The sequence below is a fragment of the Dipodomys spectabilis genome, unplaced genomic scaffold, assembly GCF_019054845.1.
Source record: "Dipodomys spectabilis isolate Male_0828 unplaced genomic scaffold, ASM1905484v1 ptg000422l, whole genome shotgun sequence".
Lineage (NCBI taxonomy): Eukaryota > Metazoa > Chordata > Mammalia > Rodentia > Heteromyidae > Dipodomys > Dipodomys spectabilis.
In genome coordinates, this window is record NW_024871099.1 from 4,948,667 (window position 1) to 4,973,790 (window position 25,124).

The window sequence follows — 25,124 nt, forward strand, 5'->3', positions numbered from 1 at the left end:
AGCCTCCTACAGGAACCTGGTCCCTTGGGCGCGGAGCTTGGCTTGTTGCTCGCCTGGGCCTTTTGACAGCCCGTAGTAATCGCTTCTAATTTGGGGACCTTGCCGCCCTGGCTTACAGAAGGGGAATAGACCGAGTATAACAACCGAGACTATGAGGCGCAATGCAACACGCCAGGCGCGGAGCGTAAGTAGAAGACGCCATCGCGCTTCCCTTGGACCAGTGCACATGCGCAGTGTGAACTTTTCGCGGACCGAGATTTCTCCTGCCAGTCCTTTCTCCTGGCTTCACCCGCCGGCCCAGACCATTTCCTGTATGGCTATTGGAAGAACAAGCGAGCTCTGGAAAGCCTCTCAGGATTGGTTGGGCCTACCTAAGAGTAAGGGAGAGCCTACTTCCGGGCCATGGAGAAAGAATGGCAACGATTGGCTGAGCCTTCCAGCGGGAGCCTTCTGATTGGTCCTGCTCAGGAGCGGGCGGGGCGGGACCTCTATCCCTGAAGCGGCGGCGGCGCTGTCTGCGGAACCGCTGTGAGGCGGCCGAGCTGCGCTGTGGCGTGCGGCAGGGCGCGGCAGGATGGAGGTGACGGGGTTGTCGGCGCCCACCGTGAACGTTTTCATCAGCAGCTCCCTCAACAGTTTCCGCTCCGAAAAGCGGTATAGTCGCAACCTCACTATTGCTGAATTCAAGGTGCGGCCTTGGAGGTGGTGCCCTAGGGGTGTGGCAAATAAAGGGTTGGGGGTGGTCCTAAGGTTATGTGTGGATGCCCCGGACTACGGGATTCGGCCTTGGGTGAATTGGGAGAACCTGAGATCCCTGAGGGTAGGGGCGGGGCCGGGGAGAAAATAGAATCAGATGCTCCTGGGAGCCTGTGGCCGAGCAGAGGGGATGGGGGACTGGAAGAAGCAGAGGTCTGATGGGCGTTGAGTGATGGTTACTTAGGTGGGGTGATGGAGACCAGAGGTGGAACCTTGAGGGAGTGGATGGGGCCACTGACAGTCTTTCTCCACCCTCTTCCGTCTCCCCGCAGTGCAAGCTGGAACTGGTGGTGGGCAGCCCTGCTTCCTGCATGGAATTGGAGCTGTATGGAGCTGATGATAAGTTCTACAGCAAGTTAGATCAGGAAGACGCTTTGCTGGGCTCCTATCCCGTAGACAACGGTTGCCGAATCCATGTGAGGCCACCGTCGCTGGGACTCTGTCCATTCCTTTATTGATCAGATGCTTGCCATGAAAGCAAGTGTATGATGACCAACATACATAAGCCCTACCCTTATGGAACCGCCCTCCCCCCCCCCAGTCCAGCATGATGAGAAATGTCCATATCACTGTACAGTGACAGCCTAGAGTGATCTGGGACCGATGATTCAAACTCAGGGAACTGGGGGCATCTAGAAATGGTAATTGCCTCCCTCTGGGAACTAAAGAAAGAGCTTCCGAGCCAGGTACCAGTGGCTCATGCCTGTAACCCTAGCTACTCAGGAAGCTGAGATCTGAGGACTGATTTTAAGCCAGCCTGGGCAGGAAAGTCTGTGAGACTCTTATCTCCATTTAACTCCCCCCCTCCCCTGCCAAAGGAAAAAAAAAAAAAAACCCGAAGTAGATATGGGTCTAAGTGGTAGACACTAGCTTTGAACAAAAAACAGTTCAGAGAAGGTGCCCAGGCCTTGAGTTCAAGCCTCAGTAATTACACACACACACATATGGGGGGGGGGAGGGGAATGGGACACTGTCCCTTCTGCTCTGTTCAGGAGGGAGAAATGGCTGGGATAAAGGGTGGGGAGAGGAGGAACTTGGTTTCTCCCAAATGAGGAGACTTGAGTCTACAGGATGGTCCAAGTGCATGTGTACCCCAGCATCCCAGGTTACACCCCCCCCCCACTCTCCCACAGGTCATTGACCACAGTGGTGCCCGCCTTGGGGAGTATGAGGATGTATCCAAGGTGGAGAAATACAAGATCTCACAAGAGGCCTATGAACAGAGGCAAGGTACAGAATGTGAATGTGGGGTTGGGTGGCGAGTGAGGAGTGGGCAGTGCAGGCAGAAGGCTTAGAGGGGATCAGGACAGATGGTGCTTGGGAAGGTAGAGAGGAGGTTGGGGACAGCAGTGAGAGTCACTTGGCAGCCTGAGGTGGGGCAGGCAGGACACGTGGCAGTGTCATCATCTGTAAGCATCTTAGCATAGTAGTGGGAAAGATGGGCTTGATTGGAGCAGAGACTGAGGGGCAGGGGGAAGATGGGCCATGCAAGGCCTGGACATATGTGACAGCGTTCCAGTCCCTGGAATAGAAGAGTGACTGCAGGAATGTTGGCCCTGGGGGGTGGGACAGACACACAGCCCAGCCATTGAGTCCAATTGTCTCCCCCACCCTACCCGATCCACAGACTCAGTCCGATCCTTTTTGAAGCGAAGCAAACTTGGCCCTTACAATGAAGAACAGAAGGCACAGCAAGAGGCTGAGGCAGCCCAGCGCCTTGCGGAGGAGAAAGCCCAAGCCAGTGCCATCTCCGTGGGTAGCCGCTGTGAGGTGCGGCCACTGGGGCAGTCCCCACGCCGGGGCACCGTCATGTATGTAGGTATGTAGTAGTAGCCCAGGGATTGCTGGATCCTAAGGCCGAGCAGAATGCCATTCATTCTGTCAGTAGTCCCTGAAACCTGCTCTGTCCAGAGGCCTGGGACTTGGCCTTCAAGGAGAGCCTAGCTTTTTTTTTTTTTTTTGCCAGTTCGGGGGCTTGAACTCAGGGCCTGGGCACTGTCCCTTAGCATTTTTCACTCCAGGCTGGTGCTCTACCACTTCAGCTATAGTGCCATTTCTGGCTTTTTGGTGGTTAATTGGAGATCAGAATCTCATGGGTTTGTCTTCCTGGGCTGGCTTTGGACTGTGATCCTCAGATATCAGCCTCCTGAGTAGCTAAGATTATGTGTGTGAGCCACTGGCACCCAGCTTACTGATATTTCTTACATTATCTTCACACATACATGCAATATGTTTTAATATTATTCACCCTCAGGGGTTTCCCTTTTTCCCTAAGATAGCTTTGGATTTTGAACTTCCCAAGTAGCTGAGATTACAAGTGTGAGTTAGGGTGCCTAGCTGAATTGTTTCTCTTCTTGTTGTTGGGTGAGCACTAGTTTGCTAGGGCTCCTCCAATGAAGTACCACACATAGGGAATTAAAAGAACAGAAATGTAGCCGGGCGCTGGTGGCTCACGCCTGTCATCCTAGCTACTCAGGAGGCTGAGATCTGAGGATCGTGGTTTAAAGCCAGCCCCAGCAGGAAAGATTATGAGATTCTTATCTCCAATAAACTACAGCTGTGGCTCAAGTGGTAGAGCACTCGCCTTGAGCTGAAGAGCTGAGGGACAGTGCCCAGGCCCAGAGTTCAAGCCCATGACTGACAAAAAAAAAAAAAAAAGAACAGAAATGGATTTCTCACTGTTCTGGAGGCTGCAAGTCCAAGGTCAAGCTGTGGGCAGGTTTGCTTTATTCATTGCCATGTTGCTACAGAGGCCTTTGGTGTGAACGCTAGTCTGTATGTGAATGCAGGAATCTGTGCTCTCTGTGGCAGTGGAACTATGCTGCCCCCTTTTGTTTTGGCTGGGGCTGAGTGAATGGGCAGGGGTGGGATCATGGAGAGCAATCAGTGAAGAGGCTCTGTCTCCGTGCTGGTGGTCCTGGAGGAGCCAGTGTCCTAGGGGAAGAGAGTGTGGGTAGTAAGGAGTGGTTTTCTCCAGCACAGGCTTTCAGTGGGGGAGCCCTGTGCACAGATTTCACCAGGTTTCTCCCCTGGCAGGACTCACAGATTTCAAGCCTGGCTACTGGATTGGTGTCCGCTATGATGAGCCACTAGGGAAAAATGACGGCAGGTAGGCATGTTCCCACTGAGGGGGATGCATATACGTGCACATGCTTGTGTGCAAATCCAGGCACCGCTGGGCGAGCCTTCTCATCTGTGGAAGCCACACCGGTGCTCTAATCACTGCCTCCCATCATGCCTTGCAGTGTGAATGGGAAGCGCTACTTTGAGTGTCAGGACAAGTACGGAGCCTTCGTCAAGCCATCAGTTGTAACAGTGGGGGACTTCCCAGAGGAAGACTATGGATTGGATGAGATGTGACACCCAAGGAAGGGTGTCTCCCTGCTCCAGCTCCTGACTCCCTTCATCGTCCCTCCCTATATGTACGCCCATGCCCTCTTCACTGACCCATCTCTGTTTCCTTTACCTTCCACCTGCTGTGGATTTGTAACACTCATAAATTAAATTCCTCAGAAACTGGGGAAGTATGTGAGGGCCTCTGATTTGGGGAGCGGCTGAGGAAAGCTGGAGGGGGGTGGTGTATAGAACAGGAACCTGAGCAAAGCGGTAGGACTAGTTGGAGGCCTGTAGATTGTTCTTTGTCCTTTGCTACTTGATGTAATGTTCTGTTGCTGTAATTGATAGGCCCAAAAAGATAATAGCTTAAGCAGGATGAACGTTAATTCTTTTTCAATCACCAAGAGCCTGGTCTGACCCCTGTGTCAGCAGCCAGTGTCCGTCTCTGTACATCGTGGTGCTTCCCCCATCCATTTCCTCATGCTCCAGCTGCCAGTTTTATATGGGAATTTTTCAGTCCTGAGAAAACAAGAGAAACCATCTATTTTTGGGGGGTGGGGGTGGGGGTGGGTCCGGTCGTGGGGCCTGAACTCTGGGCCTGGGCGCTGTCCCTCAGCTCCTCAGCTCAAGGCTAGAGCTCTACTTGAGCCACAGCGCCACTTCCTGTTTTTTTTTTTCTTTTTGCTTATGTGGTGCTGAGGAATCGAACCCAGGGCCTCAGGCATGCAAGGTAAGTGCTCTACCACTGAGCCACCTTCCCAGACCCTCTTTTTCTTTTTGGCCAGTCCTGGAGCTTGAACTCAGGGCCTGGGCACTGTCCTTGAGATTCTTTTGCTCAAGGCTAGCACTCTACCATTTGAGCCACAGTGCCACTTCTGGCTTTTTCTGTGTATGTGAAGAATCTAATCCAAGGCTTCATGCATGAGCACTCTACCACTAAGCCACATTTCCAGCCCAAGAAGCCATCTTTTTTTTTTTTTTCTCGGTCGTGGGGCTTGAACTCTGGGCCTGGGTGCTGTCCCTCAGCTCTTCAGCTCAAGGCTAGCGCTCTACCACTTGAGCCACGGTACCACATCCCGTTTTCTGGTGGTTCATTGGAGATAAATGTCTCACGGACTTTCCTGCCGGGGCTGGCTTTAAACCTCCATCCTCAGATCTCAGCCTCCTGGGTAGCTTGGATTACCATTGCCTGGCAGCTGGATTTCTTACCCAGTTCCCTTTCCTTGATCCTCCCTAGTCTCGGTCATAATTGTTAAGTAGCCACCTGGGGGCAGCAGCACACCGCCCAGCTGCCGCGAGCCCGGGAGTGAGTCGTTCCAGTTGCTCTCCCTGCGACTCCGGCTTTGCAAGAGGACTTCATTTCCCAGATAGCCATGCGACATGCTCCACTTTTTCTCTCTCTCTCTCTCTCCCCCCCTCCCTCTCTCTCTCTCCCCCTTCCCTGTCCCTTTCCCCTCCTCTCTCCCTCCTCTGCCCCCTCCCCCTCTCCTTGGTCTAGCTATCATCCTGTGACACAAGGAATTATAGGAAATGGAGGTGGCTGAATGCTTGGCAGTGGGCGGTACTGCAATTGGATGACAGCCGTGATTGTGTGGGCCGGGAGCGCTGTGGAAACCACAACAGGGTTTTTTGTTTTATTGTTGGGACAGAGCCTCATTGTGCGGCCCAGCCTGGCCTTGCACTCGTAATTCTCTCGCCTCAGCCTCCTGAGTGCTGGCATTTAAGCCTGTGCCACCATGTCAGACTACAAGCTATATATAATTAATTCAACAAACAGTTTTGAGAGTACCAATCAGGCAGCCTCTTGATGAGTGTGGTTACAGGACAGGACTTCCTAAGAGACTGGGAGCCCGGCGCTGGTGGCTCACACCTGCCATCCTAGCTACTCAGGAGGCTGAGATCTGAGGATCGAGGTTCAAAGCCAGCTGGGCAGGAAACTCTGTGAGACTCTTATCTCCAATAAACCACTAGAAAACCGGAAGTGGCACTGTGGCTCAAGCAGTAGAGCACTTGCCTTGAGCTGAAGAGTGCAAGGACAGCGCCCAGGCCCAGAGTTCAAGCCCCATGACTGACCAAAAAAAAAAAAAAAAGAGACTCAGGAGTCTACACTCAAGTCTGAGTAGATGAAGGCAAAAAATTTTAAAAAGTAAAGCCAGGCATTGGTGGGCTCTTGATTTTAATCCTAGCTACTGAGGAGGCTGAGATCTGGTAATCACAGTTCAAAGCCAACCTGGGTACAAACATCTGTGAGACTTTTTTTTTTTTTTTTTGTCGGTCTGGGGGCTTGAATTCTGGGCCTGGGCACTGTCCCTCAACTCTTCAGCTCAAGGCAAATGCTCTACCACTTGAGCTACAGCGCCACTTCCAGTTTTCTAGTGGTTTATTGGAGATAGGAGTCTCACGGTCTTTCCTTCCCGGGTTGGCTTTGAACCACAATCCTCAGATCTCAGCCTCCTGGGTAGCTATATTACAGGCGTGAACCACCTGGCACCTAGCTTCCATGAGACTCTTATCTCCAGTTAACCACCAGAAAACCGGAAGTGAGAATTGGGAATGGCCTGGTGGTAGAGTGCTTGCCTAACATACATGAAGCCCAGGATTCAATTCCTCAGTACCACATAAACAAAAAAAACTGGAAATGGCACTCTGGCTCAAGTGGTAGAGGGCTTGCCTCGAGCTGAAGAGCTGAGGGACAGTATCTAGGCCCAGAGTTCAAACCCCACAACCGACAAAAAAAATTAAAAAATAAAAGTGCTTTAGACAGAGGTCACAGCTTAGGCAAATGCCTGAGGATGAGCCACAAGACAAACTTCTCTGTGTGGCAGGAAAGGGTGTGGCAAGAAGGGAATCCGGGTTAGTCATCATCAAATAAATTCTCACTAGCCAAGCCCAGGTTCTGACCTGTTCCTGCCATTCTCTATGACCCTGCCTTTCAGAGCCTCCCTTTTCTGTCCTATTACACCTGGATTTCTACATAGGCATATAAAGCAGTTGCCTGGCATGGCCCCAGCAAGCCCTGGGGATACACTAGCTGCAATTGTACAGTCTGCATTTATCTTGTTATTTGAACTATTGTAATTATCATATCAATTATATTATGAAAAATCACTGCATAAGAATAGTTGGTTAAAGGGACTGACTAGGGAGTCTGGCTGCCTGGCTTCACTTCCATTTTTTACCTACAAACAGATGATAAAGAGCACCCAATAGGGTACCAGTGGCTCACACCTGTAATACTAGCTAAAATCTGAGGATTGAGGTTCGAAACCAACCCTGGGCAGGAAAGACTGTAAGAACCTTATTATCTCCAATAAACCAGCAAAAAGCCAGAAATGGTGGTGTGGCTTAAGTAGTAGAGCCCCAACCTTGACCTGAAAAAGGTTGACAGTGAGTGGCCAGGCCCTAAGTTCAGGCCCCAGTACCATTATCAAAATAAACAGCACCCATTCCACAGGGCTGTTATGGAAACAAATGCTGTGATCTGTGGGACATGCACAGGAAAAGAAGGCAATATTATGTGAGGATGCCTAAGTCAACCCCCCTGAGGAGTTTAGGTGGGCCCTGAGAACAGCTTTGGTTTACTAAGCATGTATTACCTAATTCTAAGTGATAAGGCATACTAAGTGGAGGAGCAAGCCACGGGAATATTATTGCTCAAGTTACTGTTTTGGGGTCAGAGCCAGGATTCAGCCTGAAGCCTGTGCTCCCCAAGGAGACCCACCAAAGACGAGGCCAGGAAAAGAACTGGGAGCACAAAGATTGCACGTCCAAATTGGAAGGCAAAGGCAACTGCGTTGTCCTGGTGCTTGCTTCTGGGACCTTGGGATGTCTGGGCCAAGGGACTTTTCGTGTATCCCAGGCTCTCTTTGGAGTGTGGAAGACCCCACACCTGGAGGCCCAGCGAGAATGGGGGTAGGGAGAACGTGGCATAGGAAGGCCTCCCTAAGCTTCCATCCAGATCCTGCAGAGGACAGGGAGACCGTGTCCTTGTCAAAAATGCATCCCCCCACCCCCACCTCCCCGGCCTGGAAAACAAACGGAAATGGGTGCCCGAGGTACTGTGTGTCTCTATACGGCAAGGAAGAAGAGGCCGCTTACTGAGTCCCTTGTAGGGCGGCCGGTAAACCGCCACCTTAGGCAGGTGGAGACAACCACAGGGTGACACTTCACAGGGAGGCACCAGAAGTGTGTCTTCGCAGCTCTAGTTTCCCAAGCCTGGCCATTTACGCCAGGGTGGTAAAGCAAAGGTGGAACGAAGCCGAGCGGGATTCGACCCACCAACCTGGGAATGGTTCAGACAGTCCTAGTCTCCCAATTCCGTGATGGGGGCGGGGCCGCCGCGCGCAGGCGCAGTCCCGGGGGCCGGCGCTAGGACCGAGCGGAGCCCCGGGCCGAGGCCGGGTGTGACCCCGCCGCCGCGGCCGCCGCCGGGCCTGACTCACGGCCCCGCCCTCCAGGACCGGACGCTGCGGGAGGCCCCGGAGCCGCGGATCCACGGACGGGTGAGGCGCTGACCCCGGCCCAGAACCCCCCCACACTCCCTTGCACCCCTCAATCTGATGCTCGACAGACCCAGAAGTAGCAGGACCCGAGGCCTCGTGGAGGGGTGGGGAGGTGCCTCAGATCCGAGCCCCCAGGCCTGTGCGAGCCTCGTTACCCCGCCCCGGGGCGCCCCCTCCTTCCTCCCTTCTATCTCGTCCAAAATCAAATCCAGTTCTTGGACCGATCTAAAATATAAACCTAGCGATGGGGAGATCTAATTAGTTGCGTCTTCCCCCCCCCCCCCCCCCGTGCCCAGGGGCCCCGAGCTGCGGTCCTGGGGCTGCATTTAGTCATTCGGGTGGGGGCCCCGTTACCCCGAGCCACCCGTCCGGCTGTCACCCGTACTAGGAATTTCCTGAACCCCACCCCGGGGAGAAACTGACCCGCGACCCCCTCCGGCCCCAGACCTCTAAATGGAGCGGTTTCTGTGCGTGTGCACGGGTCCCGGAGCCGGAACTCGGGGCCTGGGCGCTGCCCCTCGGCCCCTTCCACTCGCGCCGCTTCCGTCCTTTTCTGTGGTTTATTGGAGATCCGAGTCTCACGGACCTTCCTGCCCAGGCTGGGTTAGAACCGTGATCCTCAGATCTCAGCCTCCTACGTAGCTGGGATGACAGGCGTGAGCCACGGCGCCCCTAAGTCCAACTGGGGTGTTGGTGGTGTCTGGGTTTTAGATTTGAGCTCCCAGACCCGCCAGGTACACCTTACGCAAAATGTGGGGGCTTCCCCGCTCTACCTCCCCATCCCCACCCAACTAGGACTGTTTGCCCTTTTCTATCCCGGTGGGTTTCAAACCTGATCCTTCCCCTCCCACCCATCCGAGGACCACCAACCCTCGTCACCAGCCTGAACCCGGGCCGCGGGTCCCCCCCTCTCCCGCGCCCCATCCAGCTTCCGAAACATTTCTGCAGGAGGGGCGGGCTCCGGCGCGAGGCTGCGGCCCTGACGCCCTTTCTCTTCTCCTTAGGAGTCTTGAGTCGCTGCCATGTTCCTGGTTAACTCGTTCCTGAAGGGCGGCGGCGGCGGCGGCGGCGGGGGCCTGGGCGGCGGTCTGGGGAATGTGTTGGGGGGTCTGATCAGCGGGGCGGGGGGCGGCGGGGGTGGCGGCGGCGGCGGAGGAATGGGCCTGGGCGGCGGCGGCGGCGGCGGCGGCGGCGGCGGCGGGGGCACCGCCATGCGCATCCTGGGCGGAGTCATTAGCGCCATCAGGTGAGGCGGAGCAAAATGTGGGCGTGGCATCCACGGGGCGTGGTCGGGATGGGCGTGGTCAAGTATGTAAAGTGGGATTTACCTGGAGACTGACTGGGGCTCCTTAAAACGTTCTAGTCTCTGCCTGGAGACTACCCTTAAGGAGAAAGGGCTCGCGGAGAGCCTGACAGCTCACGGCTGTCATCCTAGCTACTCGCCAGGTTCAAACCTAGTCTTGGGCAGAAATGGCCTTGAGACTCTTACCTCCAATTAATCACTAACAAGCGGGTGGTGGCTCTTGTGGTAGGGAGATAGCCTTGAGCAAAACAGTCTTAGGGACAGCACCCAGGACCAGAGTTCAAGCCCCAGTACCAGCATTAGGAAAAAAAAGAAGCTGACCGGGTGCCGTAGCTCACGCCTGTAATCCTAGCTACTCAGGAAGCTGAGATCTGAGGATCACGGTTCAAAGCCAGCCGGGGCAGGAAAGCCCATGAACCTCTTCTGTCCAATAAACCACCAGAGGGCTGGGAAGGTGGCTCAGTGGTAGAGTGCTTGCCTTGCATGCATGAGGCTCTGGGTTCGATTCCTCAGTACCACATAAGCAGAGGAAGCCGAAAGTGGTAGAGTGCTAGCCTTGAGCTGAAGAGCTGAGAGACAGTGCCCAAGCCCAGAGTTCAAGCCCCATGACTGACAAAAAGAAAAAGGAAAAAAAAAAACTAATCTCAGTTCAAGGGGACAGGCCAAGGGTGGTGCTTGCCTGAGTAAGTCAATAATGTTGACCCTGAAGGAATTCATGTGGGTATTTTTGGGGGGGAAGTGGTGGTAATGAACTTAACAGGACTGGTTGTGTCCCTCATTAGCTAACGTGTGTGTGTGTGTGTGTGTGTGTGTGTGCTGGTCCCAGGGCTTGAACTCAGGGCCTTGGGGCTCTTTCCCTTAACTTTTCCACCTCAAGGCTGGCGCTCTACCCCAACTCTATTTCATTAAAAAGAGCTAAGCCAATGAATCTGGGTGATCTCCAGGGGTGCAGGACTTAGTGTAGATGATTAATGAGGAGATGGGCCCAGAAGAGGCCGGGGCCTAAAGTGATAGGGGATGAAATACACCAGAAAAAGCTGAGTATGGGTAAGAACGTGTATATGTGTGTGAGGGAGATGGAGGGTGGGGGGGTTAATGGAGAAGATATGCCCTGCAGGTTGTTCCTTGGCCTTGGGCCTTGGTCACTAAGCAGTCATCCCCCAAAGGGGCAGGGCCTAATAGAGCCAAAGAAGGATGTAGGAAAGATAGACATTCAGAAAGACATTCCTGGGGCAGCTAGGGCCCAAGGAAGATGCGGCCCAAGGGGGGGGCGGGGGAACAGCCTTTAAGAAGGGAGTCCTTAAAGAGCTCATTGTTATATCTGGGTGAGGTTTGGGGTTGTTGATTGGGGCCAAGATAACTTGAGGTCTGCCTGGGATGATGGGATTAGAGTCTACAGCTAGATGAAGGGCGGGGACTACCGGCCAGTGTGGATGGGGTCCCTTGAAGGGTGGAGGTCTGGAATCTGAGGGGTGGGGGCTGGCCATTCTGCGGCTGCCCGTTGGCGGCCCCGCCCCCCGACGCTAACCCCCTCGTCTCTTCTCAGCGAGGCAGCTGCGCAGTACAATCCGGAGCCCCCGGTAAGCCCCCCTCCACATCCCTGGGCTGGTGTCAGACCCCCCTCCCTGTACCTACAGAGAAGCAGCCTCTACAGGAATTCCCCTTTGAGGGAACTTCTTGGCTATTAACTCTTTCCCTCTGTCAAATCCCCAAACTCAACCACGGGTGCCAGCCACATCCTGTGCCATGCTCCCTGGCCATTTATTACCACCCTGACTTTCCTACCTTGGGTGCTTGGGGGCGGGGGAGCCAGGGTGGCGGACGCCATTTCTCCTCTGAAGATGTCCTTTCCCTCCACAGCCCCCACGCACCCATTACTCCAACATTGAGGCCAACGAGAGTGAGGAGGTCCGCCAGTTCCGGAGACTCTTTGCCCAGCTGGCTGGAGATGTAAGGAATCCCGGGCCACTGGTCCTGTCCTAGTTCCTCCCGGGCCTTTCTTTTTTTGAAGGGAGGGGGGGCTTGAACTCGGGCCTGGGCACTGTCTCCCTCAGCTCTTCTGCTCACGGCGAGCGCTCTACCACTTGAGCCACAGGGCCACTTCCGGTTTTCTGGTGGTTCATTGGAGATAAGAATCTCAGGGACTTTCCCACCTAGGCTGGCTTTGAACTGCTATCCTCAGATCTCAGCCTCCTGAGTAGCTAGGATGACAGGCGTGAGCCACCAGCACCTGGGTCTCCCAGGCCTTCTTGTACACACATACTTGACAGTGACAATCCCCTCCCTCTAATTCCCATTCCTCATGACATATCCAGACCCCTTTCAGTCTCCCCTGACCCGCCTCTAAACTTGGGCCCACAGGACATGGAGGTCAGTGCCACCGAACTCATGAACATTCTCAACAAGGTGGTGACCAGACGTGAGTGACCAGGGTCAAGGCATGGGGAATGTTTAGAGACATGGGGGGCTGGGGTAGCTATGATCTTTAAACTTTGACCTTCAACTTTTCCCTTTCCCCCCACAGATCCTGATTTGAAAACTGATGGCTTTGGCCTTGATACCTGCCGCAGCATGGTGGCTGTGATGGATGTATCCTTTGGGAAGATGAGATAGGTATTGGGGCTCTGGGTGAAGAGGGAACTTTTTTTTTGGGGGGGGGGTCAGTTGTGAGGCTTGAATTCTGGACTTGGGCTCAGCTCTTCAGCTCAAGGTGAGTGCTCTACCTCTTGAACCACAGCACCACTTCTGGTTTTCTAGTGGTTTATTGGAGATGAGTCTCACAGACTTTCCTGCCCAGGCTGGCTTTGAACCGTGATCCTCAGATCTCAACCTCCTGAGTAGCTAGGATGACAGGCATGAGCCACCAGCGCCCTGCTGAAGAGGGAACTTTTTGAGCATATGTTTAGGACAGCAAAGGTGTTGTTTTCATACTCAAAAACATAAACATAGAGACTTGTGATAAGTAATGATACCAGCCAAGCACCAGTGGCTCATGCCTATAATCCTAGCTAGTCAGGAGGCTGTGAAATCTAGAGAATTCAGGTTCAAAGACAGCTCAGGGAAAAAAAAAAGTTTGCTAGCCTCATCTCCAAAATAACCAGCAAAAAGCAGAACTTGCAGGCATGGCTCAAGTGGTAGAATGCCAGCCTGGCATTCACAAGGTCTTGAGTTTAAACCCAATTACTGCCAAGAAAAAAAAAAAAAGACAGCAGCTGTGACACCTTGCACTTTATTTAGAATAATAGATGGAACTTTCATAGATACCCTGACATATACTCTAACGCAACTGTTCTATATTTTGTCGGTGAGGAAGGAGGCTCAGAGAGTTCTTTGAAATTTTAATTAAGGATAAATAGAGCTGGGAATGTGGCTTAGTGGAAGAGTGCTTGCTTAGCATGCATGAAGCCCTGGGTTCAATTCCTCAGTACCACCTAAACCGAAAAAGCCAGAAGTGGAGCTGTGTCTCAAGTGGTAGAGTGCTAGCCTTGAGCAAAAAGAAGCCCAGGGACAGTGCCCAGGCTCTGAGTTCAAGCCCCAGGCTTGGCAAAAAAAAAAGAGAGAGAGAGAGAATAAGTAATAAGAGGCTGGAGGTGTGGCTCAGGTGGTAGAATGCCAGCAAAAGAGTGAAAGCTTCAAATACTCTAATCTTTTAGGCTTGAGAATCTAAGCTGCTAACACTCATGCATGCACACACATGCGCACACACACACACACACACACACTACACACACACACACACACACATGTTCATACATATAGTGTGTGAAGGAATGTATTCATAAAAACTGAGTATATTTGCACATAGTCCAGTCATAAGCTAATCTTGGATATGTGCACACATAAATATGTCATGTGATCACACATGAATTATACAGGGTGAAGTCCCAACTGTGCTCCTTTAGTGAGATTACTGACTCTGTGCCTCAGTTTGCCTATCTCTGACACTGACCAAACTGAAGCTATGTGCAAAAGGTTTACCATCTCATTTTCTTTTTTCTTTTCGTTTTTTGTCAGTCATGGGGCTTGAACTCTGGGCTTGTGTGCTGTCCCTGAGCTCTTCAACTCAAGGCAAGTGCTCTACCGCTTGAGCCACAGCACCACTTCCTGTGCAAAAGGTTTAATACTGTTGTAGTCTGCACACATTAACTCTTACTGTGATTTTTTTTTTTTTGTCATGAGGCTTGAACTCATGGCCTGGGCGCTATCCCTGAGCTCCTTTTCTCAAGGCTAGCACTCTACCACTTTGAGCCACTTCTGGTTTTTGAGTGGCTAATTGAAGATAAGAGCCTCACAGGGCTGGAAAGGTGGCTCGTTGGTGGAGTGCTTGCTTGCATGCATGAGGCCCTGGGTTTGACTTCTCAGCATAAGCAGAAAAAGCCGGAAGTGGCGCTAGGGCTCAAGTGGTAGAACGCTAGCCTTGAGCTGAAAAGCTGAGGGAGAGTGCCCAGGCCCAGACAGAGTTCAGGCCCCATAACCAACAACAACAAAAAAAAAAACAGAGTCTCACAGACTTTCCTGCCCAGGCTGGCTTTGAACTGAGATCCTCAGATCTCAGCCTCCTGAGTAGCTAGGATTACAGGCGCCCAGCTGTTAAGATACTTTTAATAGGTTTGTGTGTATGTATGTGTATATGTGTGTGTGGTAGTAGGGTAATTTAAACTTAGGGCTTGAACTCAGGGTCTAGAGCTTGCTGTGCAGATTTTCTAGCATTAAGCCATGCCCATAACCCTGTTACTTTGATCTTGAGATCTTCTAATTGTGTGTGCAAGTTCTGGGAGATTGAACTAAGGTGCTGGGCCAAGGCTGTTACTCTACCAATTGAGCCACAGCTATACTTCCAGCTTTTGGTGGTTAATTAGCGGTTAATTGGTTAATTAATTGGTTAACTGGGTTTCACAGACTTTCCTGGCTTTGAACCAAGACCTTCAGATCTTGCCTCGTGACTTATTAGGATTATAGATGTGAGTGACCAACACCTGGCAGATTTTCCAGTTTTGAATCTGTCTCCTCTCCAGCCATTAAAGTGAGAGGAAACTGAGATTTGCTGCCTGGACTCACTTCAAACCTTGATCCCTCAGATCTTAGCTTCTTGAGTAGCTAGGATTTCTTGTCTCTCTGGCTCTCTTTTTCCCTCAGCTCTTCAGCTCAAGGCTAGCACTCTACCACTTGAGCCACAGAGCCACTTCCGGCTTTTTTCTTTTAGCTTATGTGGTACTGAGGAATCGAACCCAGGGCCTCAGGCATACAAGGCAAGTGCTCTACCGCTGAGCTACCTTCCCAGCCCTCCTCTCTGTTTTTATCAGTCCTAGGGCTTGAACTCTGGACCCAGGTGCTGTCCATGAGCTTCTTTTTGCTCTTTGCTAGCACTCTACCACAGCACCAGTTCTGGCCTTTTTGAATAGTTTATTGGAGGTAAGAGTCTCACAAACTTTCCTGCCCAGGCTGGCTTTGTACCACAATCCTCAGATCTCAGCCTCCTGGGTACCTAGGTGTGCAGGTGTAAGCCATCCATATCCTGTCTTCATCTTTCTCTTTCTTCTCTGGTGGTACTGGGGTCTGGACTAGGTCCTCTCATGTGCCAGGCTGAGGCTCTACCACTTGAGCCACACCCTTAGCCCTGTCCCATTGTTCTTTTTTTTTTTTTTTTTTTTGCCGTGAGCCATAGCTCCATTTCCGGCCTTTTCTGCTTATGTGGTGCTGAGGAATCGAACCCAGGGCCTCATGCATGCAGGGCAAGCACTCTACCATTGAGCCACCTTCCCAGCCCTGTCTCATTGTTCTTAACAACCTCCTGCCAGAGCGATACCACAGGCAAGCTGGGCTTTGAAGAATTCAAGTATCTATGGAACAACATCAAGAAGTGGCAGGTGTGTGACAGCCTCAGGACCCGTATTCCGCCACCCCAGCCATGGAGATTATTTTATACCTTGATGCTTAGATGGACCCTGCCCTCTATCTCCGCAGATGATATACAAACAGTTCGATGTGGACAGATCCGGGACTATCAGCAGCAGGGAGCTCCCAGGGGCCTTTGAGGCAGCAGGTGGGGATGAGAGATAAGAGATGGGTAAGGAGAGCTGGCGGTGGGTGGGGCTTCAAGGTGGGCGGGGTCCAGATCCAAGGGCGTCAACCATTTCCCAGGCTTCCACCTGAATGAGCATCTGTACAACATGATTATCCGGCGCTACTCCGATGAGAATGGGAGCATGGATTTTGACAACTTTATCAGCTGCTTGGTCAGACTGGATGCCATGTTCCGTGAGTGATGCCTGAGTTCTCTTCTTGGGTGGGGATTTGTTCAGCCATCACTGACCACCATTGGTGATCTAAAGGTAGGGACACAGTGGTGACCTGATGAACCGCTCTCACAGTGCTCAGGATGCAGAGGTGTTTGTCCACTGGCAGCTACCCCATGGGGATTGAGGGGACACTCAAGAGTGGGACTAGATTAGGCAGCCCAGAAGGTCAAGGAGGGCTCCCTGGAAGAGGGTGTATATGAGCTGGAATCTGAAAGGATGAGGAGGAGAGCCTAGAGAAATGGTAGGGAAGGGTATCCAAGGCAGAGGGATCAGCCTGTACGAGCCTTAAAAGGAAAACAAGCCAGCCACAGCCCTACCCCCAAACTTGCCTTTCATCTCCAGGTGCCTTCAAATCTCTTGATAAAGATGGCAGTGGACAAATTCGAGTGAACATCCAGGAGGTACGAAGTGCCAGCCTGTGGTGTGGGTGCTCAGCTCAGAGTTCTGGCCCCCTCCACCCTATTTTCCCAACAGCTCCTGGGTGAGGTGCTCAGTGCCCAGGGGTTCCTTGCTCCTCACTTGTATATTTTTCTCTCTCCAGTGGCTGCAGCTGACAATGTATTCCTGAGTGGGATCCCCTGCCATTTAGCCCCTCACCTCCTCACTGTGGCGCTGTCTCATACCTGGATGTTACCCAGGGCTGATCTGTCTTCGGGCATAGTGTCATAGCACATCCTGTTATCCACAGGCCTTTCCTTCCGCAGCCCTTGGCACCCAGCGGCCCCTACACCAGCCAGAACCCAACATGTCCCATCTTGCCATACCCTGTGTCATCCCTGGCCTTAAGATACCCTCTGCCCACAGGTCACCGCACCCCACCACACCCTCTCCATTACCTATCCTGTACCTGTGCCAAACCCCACACTTCCATGTCCCCAGGGCCCTATCTCAGTTCTGAGATGATCACTCCAGTCCCGACACACCCTGGCTTAGTTACCACCCAGGCAGCCAAAGAAGCTCCAGGTTGCTGCAGGCTCACACACCCCAGTGCCTTTGCCTGTACCCTGCTCCCAGCCTGCCAGGCCCAAGGAGGAAATAAACGCTGTCCAGTTGCTGCTTCCTGTGGGATTTGCCTCCTGTTCTGCGAGTTGAGTTGGGGCTCAGGCTTCCAGGAAGAGGGAGCTGAGATTCTGGGGAATAAGATGTGGTGCCTGCTGCCAGGCACCGGTGTCTCATGCCTGTAATCCTAGCTACTCAAGAGGCTGAGATCTGAGGATCATGGATCAAAGCCAGCCTGGGCAGGAAAGTCCATGAAACTCTTACCTCCAATCAACCACCAGAAAACCGGAAGTGGCACTATGGCTCCAGTGGTAGAGTGCTAGCCTTGAGCTGAAGAGCTGAAGGACAGCGCCCAGGCTCAGAGTTCAAGCCTCACGACTGGCAAAAAAAAAAAAAAAAGTCACTGCTGCCTCCTCTCTTAGGAGCTGAATTGGCTTTTCTCTATTTCTGTCCTGCATCTTTTTTTTTTCTTTATACCAGGTTCCAGTTGAAGAGGTTCCAGTTGAGCTGCAGCCTGGTTGGTTTGGTTTAGTTTTGGTAGTACTAGGTTATGAACTCACGGCCTCATATTTCCTAGACAGACACTCTGCTATTTGAACCATATCTCCAGCCTTTTTTGCTCTAGTTATAAGTGTGTGTATGTTTGTTTGTTTGGTGATGAGGCTTGAACTCAGGGCCTGGGCACTGTCCCTGAGCTTTTTTTCTGCTCAAGGCTAGTACTCCTCTACAACTTTGAGTCATAGCACCACTTCCTGTTTTCTGGGGGTTAATTGGAAATAAAAGCTCAAGAAGTTTCCTGCTTGGGCTGGCTTTGAACTACAATCCTCAAATCTCAGCCTCCTGAGTAGTTAGAATTACAGGTTTCAGCACCCAGCTTCTAGTTATGTTTTTCAGGTAGTGTCTAGCATTTTATACATGGACTGTGATCCTCCTCACACTTTGCTGTAGCTAGGCTGATAGCCACTACCATGTGTGTTGAGATGAGATCTCACTGACTTGCCCCAGTTAACATTGAAACTGGATCCTCTTGATCTCCACCTCCTGAGTAGCAGGATTACAGCCATCATGCCCAGGCTGTAGTCTGGTTCTTGCTGAGATCCCAAACAGGTCCTTGGGGGGTTCAGAGTACTGCTGCTTCCACAGTCTGGGTTAACAGGAGGTTTCTATGCCACCCGATACCTCTTTCAGCTTGTTGGTGTTGGCATCTCTTTCAGCTTGTCGGAACCTATGCCATTCTTGTGTCATGGATGCTTTGGCATCCTTCTACCTTTGGCCCACCGTAGGGGGAGGATATTAAGGCCCTGCCCACTGCTGGATACCACTCCAGGCCCCAGGCCCAGGGGGGAGCATTGCCATCCTCCCTGAGTTAAGAGGCTGCTGCATTCAAGGGCTAGGGCAATGGACCCACCCCAAGCCAGACATCCCAGGCTGGTGGGGCACACGTCACAGCTGGGCAGAGTTACCAAGAAACCAGAATGTTTATTAATATTTGTCAAGTTTGGGCTGAGAAGGTGGCTCAGTGGTAGAGCACTTCCTTGCATGCATGAGGCCCTGGATTTGATTCCTCAGCACCACATAAGCAAAAAGAAAAAAGCCAGAAGTGGCGCTGTGGCTCAAGTGGTAGAGCGCTAGCCTTGAGCTGAAGAGCTAAGGGACAGCGCCCAGGCACAGAGTTCAGGCCCCATGACCAGACCAAAAAAAAAAAATTTTTTTGTCAAGTGTCCAGACCCTCCAAGTGTCTTGGTGTCCCTTCTGGGAGAAGGCAGCCCAGGCAAGGAAACACAGGCTGTAGGCAGTGCCTAGGAAGGGGAAGCAAGGGGAATAGAGTGAAAGCTCAGTTCTACCGTTCACCATCTATGGCCCTTCTTCCTGCTCTCACTTAGCAGCCTGGTTCCCAGCTCTGTCTCCAGGTTAGACTCCAGGTGGGGATCCACTGGTATTTTAATCAGGGTCTGGGTAGGAGCTTTACCTTCAACTCCTGCCTAAGTCCCAGACCCACCCGTAACCAGCCCAGCTTCCCCAGGTCCTAGGGAGCCTTGTCTTTAAATGCCGGTCTCCAATCCAGGCAATTCAGGGTCCCACTGTCTAAGCAATAATACCAAGCCAAACCCTAGGGCCAATGGCCTCACATCCATTCGCCCATGCAGCCCAGCCCATAATTTGAAGCAATATACTCACCTCCCAGCGTCAGCACCTTAGGTTATATAGGATGGTGTCCGTTTTCCCCTTCAAGTACACCAGGAAGTCATTGTCTGCCTAGCTGTCAGCAGGTGGAATGAGAAGCGAGTGTGGGCTATTCCTTAGACCTCGCCCTTGGGACTGGGCTCAGAGACACCACCCCACCCGCGGCTCAGGCCCACCACCCCTCCTCAACCCCGCCCTTCCCACTGCATAGCCACACCCACCAGCACCGCCCCCAGCACGCAATCACAGCCACGGTGGCTCCACCCACCACGCAAGCCACGCCCACAGCACCATGCCCTCCACTGCGGGCCCCTGCCTACCGCACAGCCGCCTGGGAAAGCACAGCGGTCCCAAAGTGGTTCCTCCGCTCTGCAGAAAGAGCTGATCAGCTCCTGCGAGACCCGCGGGGTAGGAGGCAGCTGTCCCCACGTGGGTCCGGCCGGGGCTGCCTTCCGAGGATGGTACGTGGGACCATTCCCCACCACACACACAAGTGCCAGCCGCCGGCCAGGCCAGGCTCTGAGGTTGGGGAGCTATCTAGAGGGTCCTGGTGGGCAAGGACCCAGAAAGGAAGATTACTGTTCCTGGAGCCTAAGTCTTGGGGTGATTTAGTGAGGTAGGGGAAGCCCTTCGTTCACCACGGAAGGAAACCGCACCTTGAGAAAGTCAAGACTGGATTTGAGGACTCTGGGCAGGTGCAGGGCTGCGTAAGGAGCCCCGGGGCAGCTGCAGGGGTGTCAGGGAGCCCTGGAAGAAGGGAGGAGGTTTAAACTCCTGGCTCTGGGATCCATTAGAGGTTACCCACCAAGTCTCAGAAAGTTGGGGTCCAGGGAAAGATTCCAGCCTGTGCAGAAAGGGAGCCCCAGGCTCTAAAGGGGCTTGGTTCCACAACCTGGGGTGTTCAGGTGGTCGCGTTAGAGTGAGACTGAGTGGAGGGGGTCTCACCCGCAGGACCCTCATTCTGGGTCTTCTGAATTGTCAACTGCTTACCGATACCCAGGCCACGCCCACCTCACGGGACTTGACAGTTGGGGGGGATCTGGGCTTCATCCGATTGGGACAGGGGTTGGGGGTGAGCCCAGCAAATCGTTTTATCCAATAGGTGCGTGGCTCACGCGCTCCCATCAGGTTTCTCATGAGATGCAGTGGGTTCAGGCGGACAGGTGAGTCTCTCCTTACCAGGAAGCACAGGCTGGGGTGATTTCTGTCGCCTAGAGCAAGTGGTACTATAGGGTTAATAGGTTTAGAACCTTGTTGTAGCTACAGTGAGTGGTTGCAACCTTAAAAGTAAGTGTGTGTGTGTGTATGTGTATGCAGGTACTGGGTAGTATTTGAACTCAGGACACTCCAGTAGCATTTTGCTCATGACTAGTAGTGTTCTACCATTTGATTCACACCTCCCTTCTGGCTTATTTTGCTGGTTCATGGACTTTTTTTGGGAGGGTGGGGTCCAGCCGTGAGGCCTGAACTCGGCCTGGGCGCTGTCCCTCGCTCTTCAGCTCAAGGCGAGCACTCTACCACTTGAGCCACAGCACCACTTCCAGCTTTTTTCTTTTTGCTTATGTCGTGCTGAGGAATCAAACCCAGGGCCTCAGGCATGCAATGCAAGCACTCTACCACTGAGCCACCTTCTCAGCCCTGGTTCATGGACTTTTAAGCCTCAGATCTCAGCCTCCTATGTAGCTGGGACATAAGATTTGTCACCAGCCCAGTTTAGAGCCTAATTCATTTTTCCTCCTCAAAAGTACTACTCTACCATCTGAGTCACAGCTCCACTTTCTGCTTTTTGTTGGTTAATTGGAGATAAGAGTCTCATAGACTTTCCTTCCCAAGCTGGCTTTGAACCTCTATCATATCTCAGTCTTCTGAGTAGCTAGAATTATAGGCCTGAGCCACTGTTATCGATTAAAACTAAATTTTTGTGTCATTTTGCTGCCACCATGTGGTAAGGAACAAAACTCTACCCTTCCCACATGGACTTTCCCTTTTTCCTCATTTCTGTGATGTTTTAGGAGATATTTTTGGTAAATTTTCTTTTCTTTTTTTTAGGGTGGGGGTGGGGGTCCAGTCATGGGGCCTGAACTCAGCCTGGACGCTGTCTCAGCTCTTCAGCTCAAGGCTAGCGCTCTACCACTTGAGCCACAGCACCACTTCTGGCTTTTTTCTTTTTTCTTATGTGATGCTGAGGAATCGAACCAAGGCCTCATGCATGCAAGGTAAGCGCTCTACCACTGAGCCACCTTCCCAGCCCGGTAAATTTTCTTTTTTTGAGACAAGATTTGAGCTCATAATCCTGCCTATGCCTCCCCAGTATGGGATTATAAAGCATGTGTCACCTTGCCAGGCTCCTGACTTGTCTTTGTCTTTTTTATTTTTGGCAGTACCAGGATTTGAACTCAAGGTCTCTCATACTTGCCTGGTCGATGCTCTATTACTGAGCCACACTCTCTTTATTTTTAGGTAGGCCTTTTTTTTTTTTACTTCATTAAGTGTATATTAATTGTATGAAGATGATTTGTTGTACTGTTTCCATACATAAATCTTCATTCTTTATTTTTTTTGGGGGGGGGGGTCGGTGGTGGGGCCTAAACTCTGGGCCTGGGCTCTGTCCCTCAGCTCTTCAGCTCAAGGTTAGTGCTTCTGTAACTTGAGCACAGTGCCACTTCCGGCTTTTTCTGCTTATGTGGTGCTAAAGAATCGAACCCAGGGCCTCATGCATTTAAGGCAAGCACTCTACCACTGAGCCACCTTCCCAACTCCTCCCCCCCACCCCCCACCCCCACTCCCCAGCTCTTATGTCAAAGAAGACATCTCTGCCTAGCCCTTGTTCAAGTTAGGCCAGAAGAGGATGAGTGGCTTTTATTGACCTCCAAACTTAACACAATCAAGAGCTCTGTACCCAAGTACTTTAGAAGACTTTGACCTTGTAATCACTATGTTCACTGAAGTCAGTTTATTTCTATTTCTGGAGCCTCACCTTCTGTTTTCTGAGAAGCTAAGAGGACTTCATGCGCTCGTTTCCTTCGCAGTCTCTCAGCATTTGTTGTAATCATCATAGGATGCAGAGGGAAAAAACCAGAAAGACCGAGAAGTTTCTCCATAGGTTTAGAGAGTTGAGCCCCTCAGCCAATCCAATGCCGGATCCTGTCCAGATTGAGAGCAACGAGCTTTTCTCCATGGCTATTGGGCAGCGGGTCATTGGAGCTCAACTGCTCCACGAAACGGCTGTCCGGAGGACATTTGTTGTGAGCAACCGCCGAGAGCAAGGCAGATGGTTAGGTGACCCCCCGCGGAAGTTCTTGCAGAGAAGAGTAACATGGTGTGGCGAGGGGGGCGGGCGGGCAGTCGGCATGCTCCCAAGATCAGCTCCACCACCTCACAAGAACCCAGGTTCCTGAAGGTAGGCCTTTTCTATCTGGCCCTTCATCCTCCTACTTACACTTCCCTATAACTGGGCCCAGCCCAGCTTCTGTGTTGAGATGGGATCTCACTTTTTGCCCCAGCGAACCTTGGAACTGGATCCTCCTGATCACCGCCTCCGGAGTAGATGGGATTACAGGCATCAGGCTCAGGCCATAGCCTGGCTCCTGCTGAGGCCCCACACAGGTCCCTGGCGTTCAGGGTGATCCTGCCCCCACAGTGTGTACTCTCTCTCCCTGTCGTGCCGCACCCACCTTACACACAGAGAGAAACCACATCTGGGTAGAGGTCCAAAGAAACCAGCACTTTTTATTAGTGTTTGTCAAAATCCTAGCCATTTCAAATCTCTTGGTCTCACTTCTTGTGGGGGCAGGCAGCCCAGGCCAGGAAGTATAGGCTGTAGGCAGTGCCTAGGAAGGAAGGGGAAGTGAGGGATCCTCAATGAGACCCTAATCCCACCTTTAAACTCCATCTGAGTGTGTACGGCCCTCTGTAGTTTCTCTAGCCATCAGCTGAGTTCCCAGCTCCCTCCCAACTGGACTCCTGATGGGGAGCCCCTGGTGTTAGTCAGGCCAGAGTAGCTTTGTCCTCTACTCCTACCAAAGTCCCAGGCCCACCATAACTAGCTTAGTTTCTCCTAGGAACATAAGCCCAAGTCCTCAAGGGAGTCCTAGCTCCAGTCCCCAGTGCGGTCAGCTCAAGACTCACCACCTCTTTAAATAATAAGCCCAGCCAAAGCAATAGGCCGTAGGGTCCCCCCCTGATCCCCATCCCAAGTAACTCAGGCCAAGGGTGAGAAGTCCCCACACTTACCCCCCATAGTCAGTACCATAGTCACCAAATACAGGATGTTGTCGTTTCTTCCACCTTTCAAATAAACTGGGAGGCCATTGTCCTCCTAAGTGTGGGATGAAAAGGGGCTCAGAGACCAGGGCTTCACTTATCCTTCCCACCACCTGGGTCCCCCAAAACACAGCCGCACCCCCAACCCGTGGCCACGCCCCCAAGCTACACCCACACCCGTCCCCTCCACTCCCAGCCACCAAGCCACACCCACCACGAGTCCCGCCCACTGCGCAGCCACCTGGAAAATCTTCTGTTTCTCAGGCACCCGGTTCTCCACACGGTTCCGCTGCGCCGTCGAACAGAAGGAGCGGATCAGCGCCTGGGAGACCTGCGGGGTAGGAAGTGGCTGGGTAGGAGGCAGCTGTTCCCGCGTGGGTCCGACGCCGGGACGTGGGGCCAGCGTCTCCTGGCGGCCCAGTGCCAGCCGCCGGTGGGGTGCGCGCCCAGAGGTCGGGCTCTGAGGTTGGGGAGCTGTGTAGGGTCCTGGTAGGAGAGGACCCGGAAGAGAGACGGATGCTCCTGGAGTCCAGGTCCTGGGTGGCGTGGGGGCAGCGGGAGGAAGGATGAGGGGAGGAGTTCAACCCCCAGGCCCTGGGACACACGGGGCAGAGCGTCTCGGGTTCCACAGCTGGGATGTTTTTGGGGTCTCATTAGGGTGAGGCTTCTGGGTTTGGGGGGAGGGGGTCCCCAGTCAACCCGTCGATTGAAGCCTCACCCGCAGAGCCCTCATTCTGAGTCCTCAGCGACTGAAGTCACCACCAGAGACACAGCACCCCACCTCTCCTGCCGGTCCACCAGACGACAGTTGGGGCGCCTAGATCTCTGTTGGGTTGGGTGGAGAGCGCCCGCAAATCGAATCAGTCCAGTGGGCGCGTGGCCAAGCTGCTGCTGCCAGGTCCCGCGCGCAGGTGCAGAGGCCACAGCGCCGCCACCTGTTCCTCCCCTGGGAGGCAGAAAGGTGGGCCGTGCGTTCCCTATCAGGGAAGGCAGTCTGGGGCCAGTGCAATTTCCCCCCTCGTCTCTCTCTACTTGGCTGGGACCTGGGGGATAGTGAAGAATGAGGGAAACCAGAACTTGTACTCCTTGTTCTAGCTACACAGAGAGTCGGTTTCACCTTTGAACCTTAGCTTCTGTATTTGTAAGGTGAAGGTCAAAGTCTGGATTATTTTTTGCGCTTAATTTTCATTTTATCAAGAAGTTCCAAAATAGTCAAAAGCAACGAGAAAGGTCCAATGAATCCCTTTCTTTGACCCATCACCTACACCAACAATGATCAGCATTATAGTGTTTATCATTGACCATTTTCATTTATTCTACCTCCACTCAACAAACATTTAGGTGGTGTTGGGGGGCTTGAACTCAGGGCATCTAGCTCTAGCTTGGCTCTTATGTGCCAGTACTAGGGCTTGAACTGTGGGTACTGTCCCTTAGCTTTTTTGCTCAAAGCTGGTGCTCTATCACTTGAGCCATAGCTCCACC

The 25,124-nt window shown here is 52.6% G+C and overlaps 3 protein-coding genes across 3 annotated transcripts; 2 read left to right on the plus strand and 1 right to left on the minus strand.

Moving 5' to 3' along the window:
* The first annotated feature begins 29 nt into the window (after nucleotides 1–29).
* Tbcb (tubulin folding cofactor B) lies at nucleotides 30–4,280 on the plus strand. Its single transcript, XM_042668061.1, has 6 exons — nucleotides 30–688; nucleotides 1,029–1,172; nucleotides 1,890–1,986; nucleotides 2,384–2,575; nucleotides 3,793–3,865; nucleotides 4,002–4,280. The coding sequence occupies exons 1-6, from the start codon at nucleotides 575–577 to the stop codon at nucleotides 4,114–4,116; spliced, it is 735 nt and encodes a 244-aa protein (XP_042523995.1). The 5' UTR covers nucleotides 30–574; the 3' UTR covers nucleotides 4,117–4,280.
* A 4,229-nt stretch (nucleotides 4,281–8,509) lies between these two features.
* Nucleotides 8,510–17,250, plus strand: Capns1 (calpain small subunit 1). The gene is made up of 11 exons (XM_042668052.1): nucleotides 8,510–8,594; nucleotides 9,599–9,840; nucleotides 11,444–11,477; nucleotides 11,758–11,847; nucleotides 12,259–12,316; nucleotides 12,422–12,486; nucleotides 15,696–15,764; nucleotides 15,862–15,940; nucleotides 16,039–16,155; nucleotides 16,539–16,597; nucleotides 16,738–17,250. Exons 2-11 carry the CDS (start codon nucleotides 9,617–9,619, stop codon nucleotides 16,762–16,764), a joined length of 822 nt encoding a protein of 273 aa, XP_042523986.1. The 5' UTR covers nucleotides 8,510–8,594; nucleotides 9,599–9,616; the 3' UTR covers nucleotides 16,765–17,250.
* Nucleotides 17,251–23,101: 5,851 nt separating this feature from the next.
* LOC122097524 (cytochrome c oxidase subunit 7A1, mitochondrial) lies at nucleotides 23,102–25,055 on the minus strand. The gene is made up of 4 exons (XM_042668086.1): nucleotides 24,361–25,055; nucleotides 23,884–23,973; nucleotides 23,613–23,697; nucleotides 23,102–23,209 (listed from the first exon to the last, which is right to left on the minus strand). The coding sequence occupies exons 1-4, from the start codon at nucleotides 24,373–24,375 to the stop codon at nucleotides 23,154–23,156; spliced, it is 246 nt and encodes an 81-aa protein (XP_042524020.1). The 5' UTR covers nucleotides 24,376–25,055; the 3' UTR covers nucleotides 23,102–23,153.
* Nucleotides 25,056–25,124: the final 69 nt, after the last annotated feature.

Coding starts and splice junctions, on each gene's coding strand:
- LOC122097524 (XM_042668086.1), bottom strand. Junction 23,698..23,883: donor AGAAACAGAAGATTTTCCAG/GTGGCTGCGCAG, acceptor TCCCACACTTAG/GAGGACAATGGCCTCCCAGT. Junction 23,210..23,612: donor TATGGTACTGACTATGGGGG/GTAAGTGTGGGG, acceptor CTTCCTTCCTAG/GCACTGCCTACAGCCTATAC.
- Tbcb (XM_042668061.1), top strand. CDS start 575: ATGGAGGTGACGGGGTTGTCGGCGCCCACCGTGAACGTTTTCATCAGC. Junction 1,987..2,383: donor GGCCTATGAACAGAGGCAAG/GTACAGAATGTG, acceptor CCCGATCCACAG/ACTCAGTCCGATCCTTTTTG. Junction 3,866..4,001: donor CTAGGGAAAAATGACGGCAG/GTAGGCATGTTC, acceptor CATGCCTTGCAG/TGTGAATGGGAAGCGCTACT.
- Capns1 (XM_042668052.1), top strand. CDS start 9,617: ATGTTCCTGGTTAACTCGTTCCTGAAGGGCGGCGGCGGCGGCGGCGGC. Junction 11,478..11,757: donor AGTACAATCCGGAGCCCCCG/GTAAGCCCCCCT, acceptor TTCCCTCCACAG/CCCCCACGCACCCATTACTC. Junction 16,598..16,737: donor TTCGAGTGAACATCCAGGAG/GTACGAAGTGCC, acceptor TTCTCTCTCCAG/TGGCTGCAGCTGACAATGTA.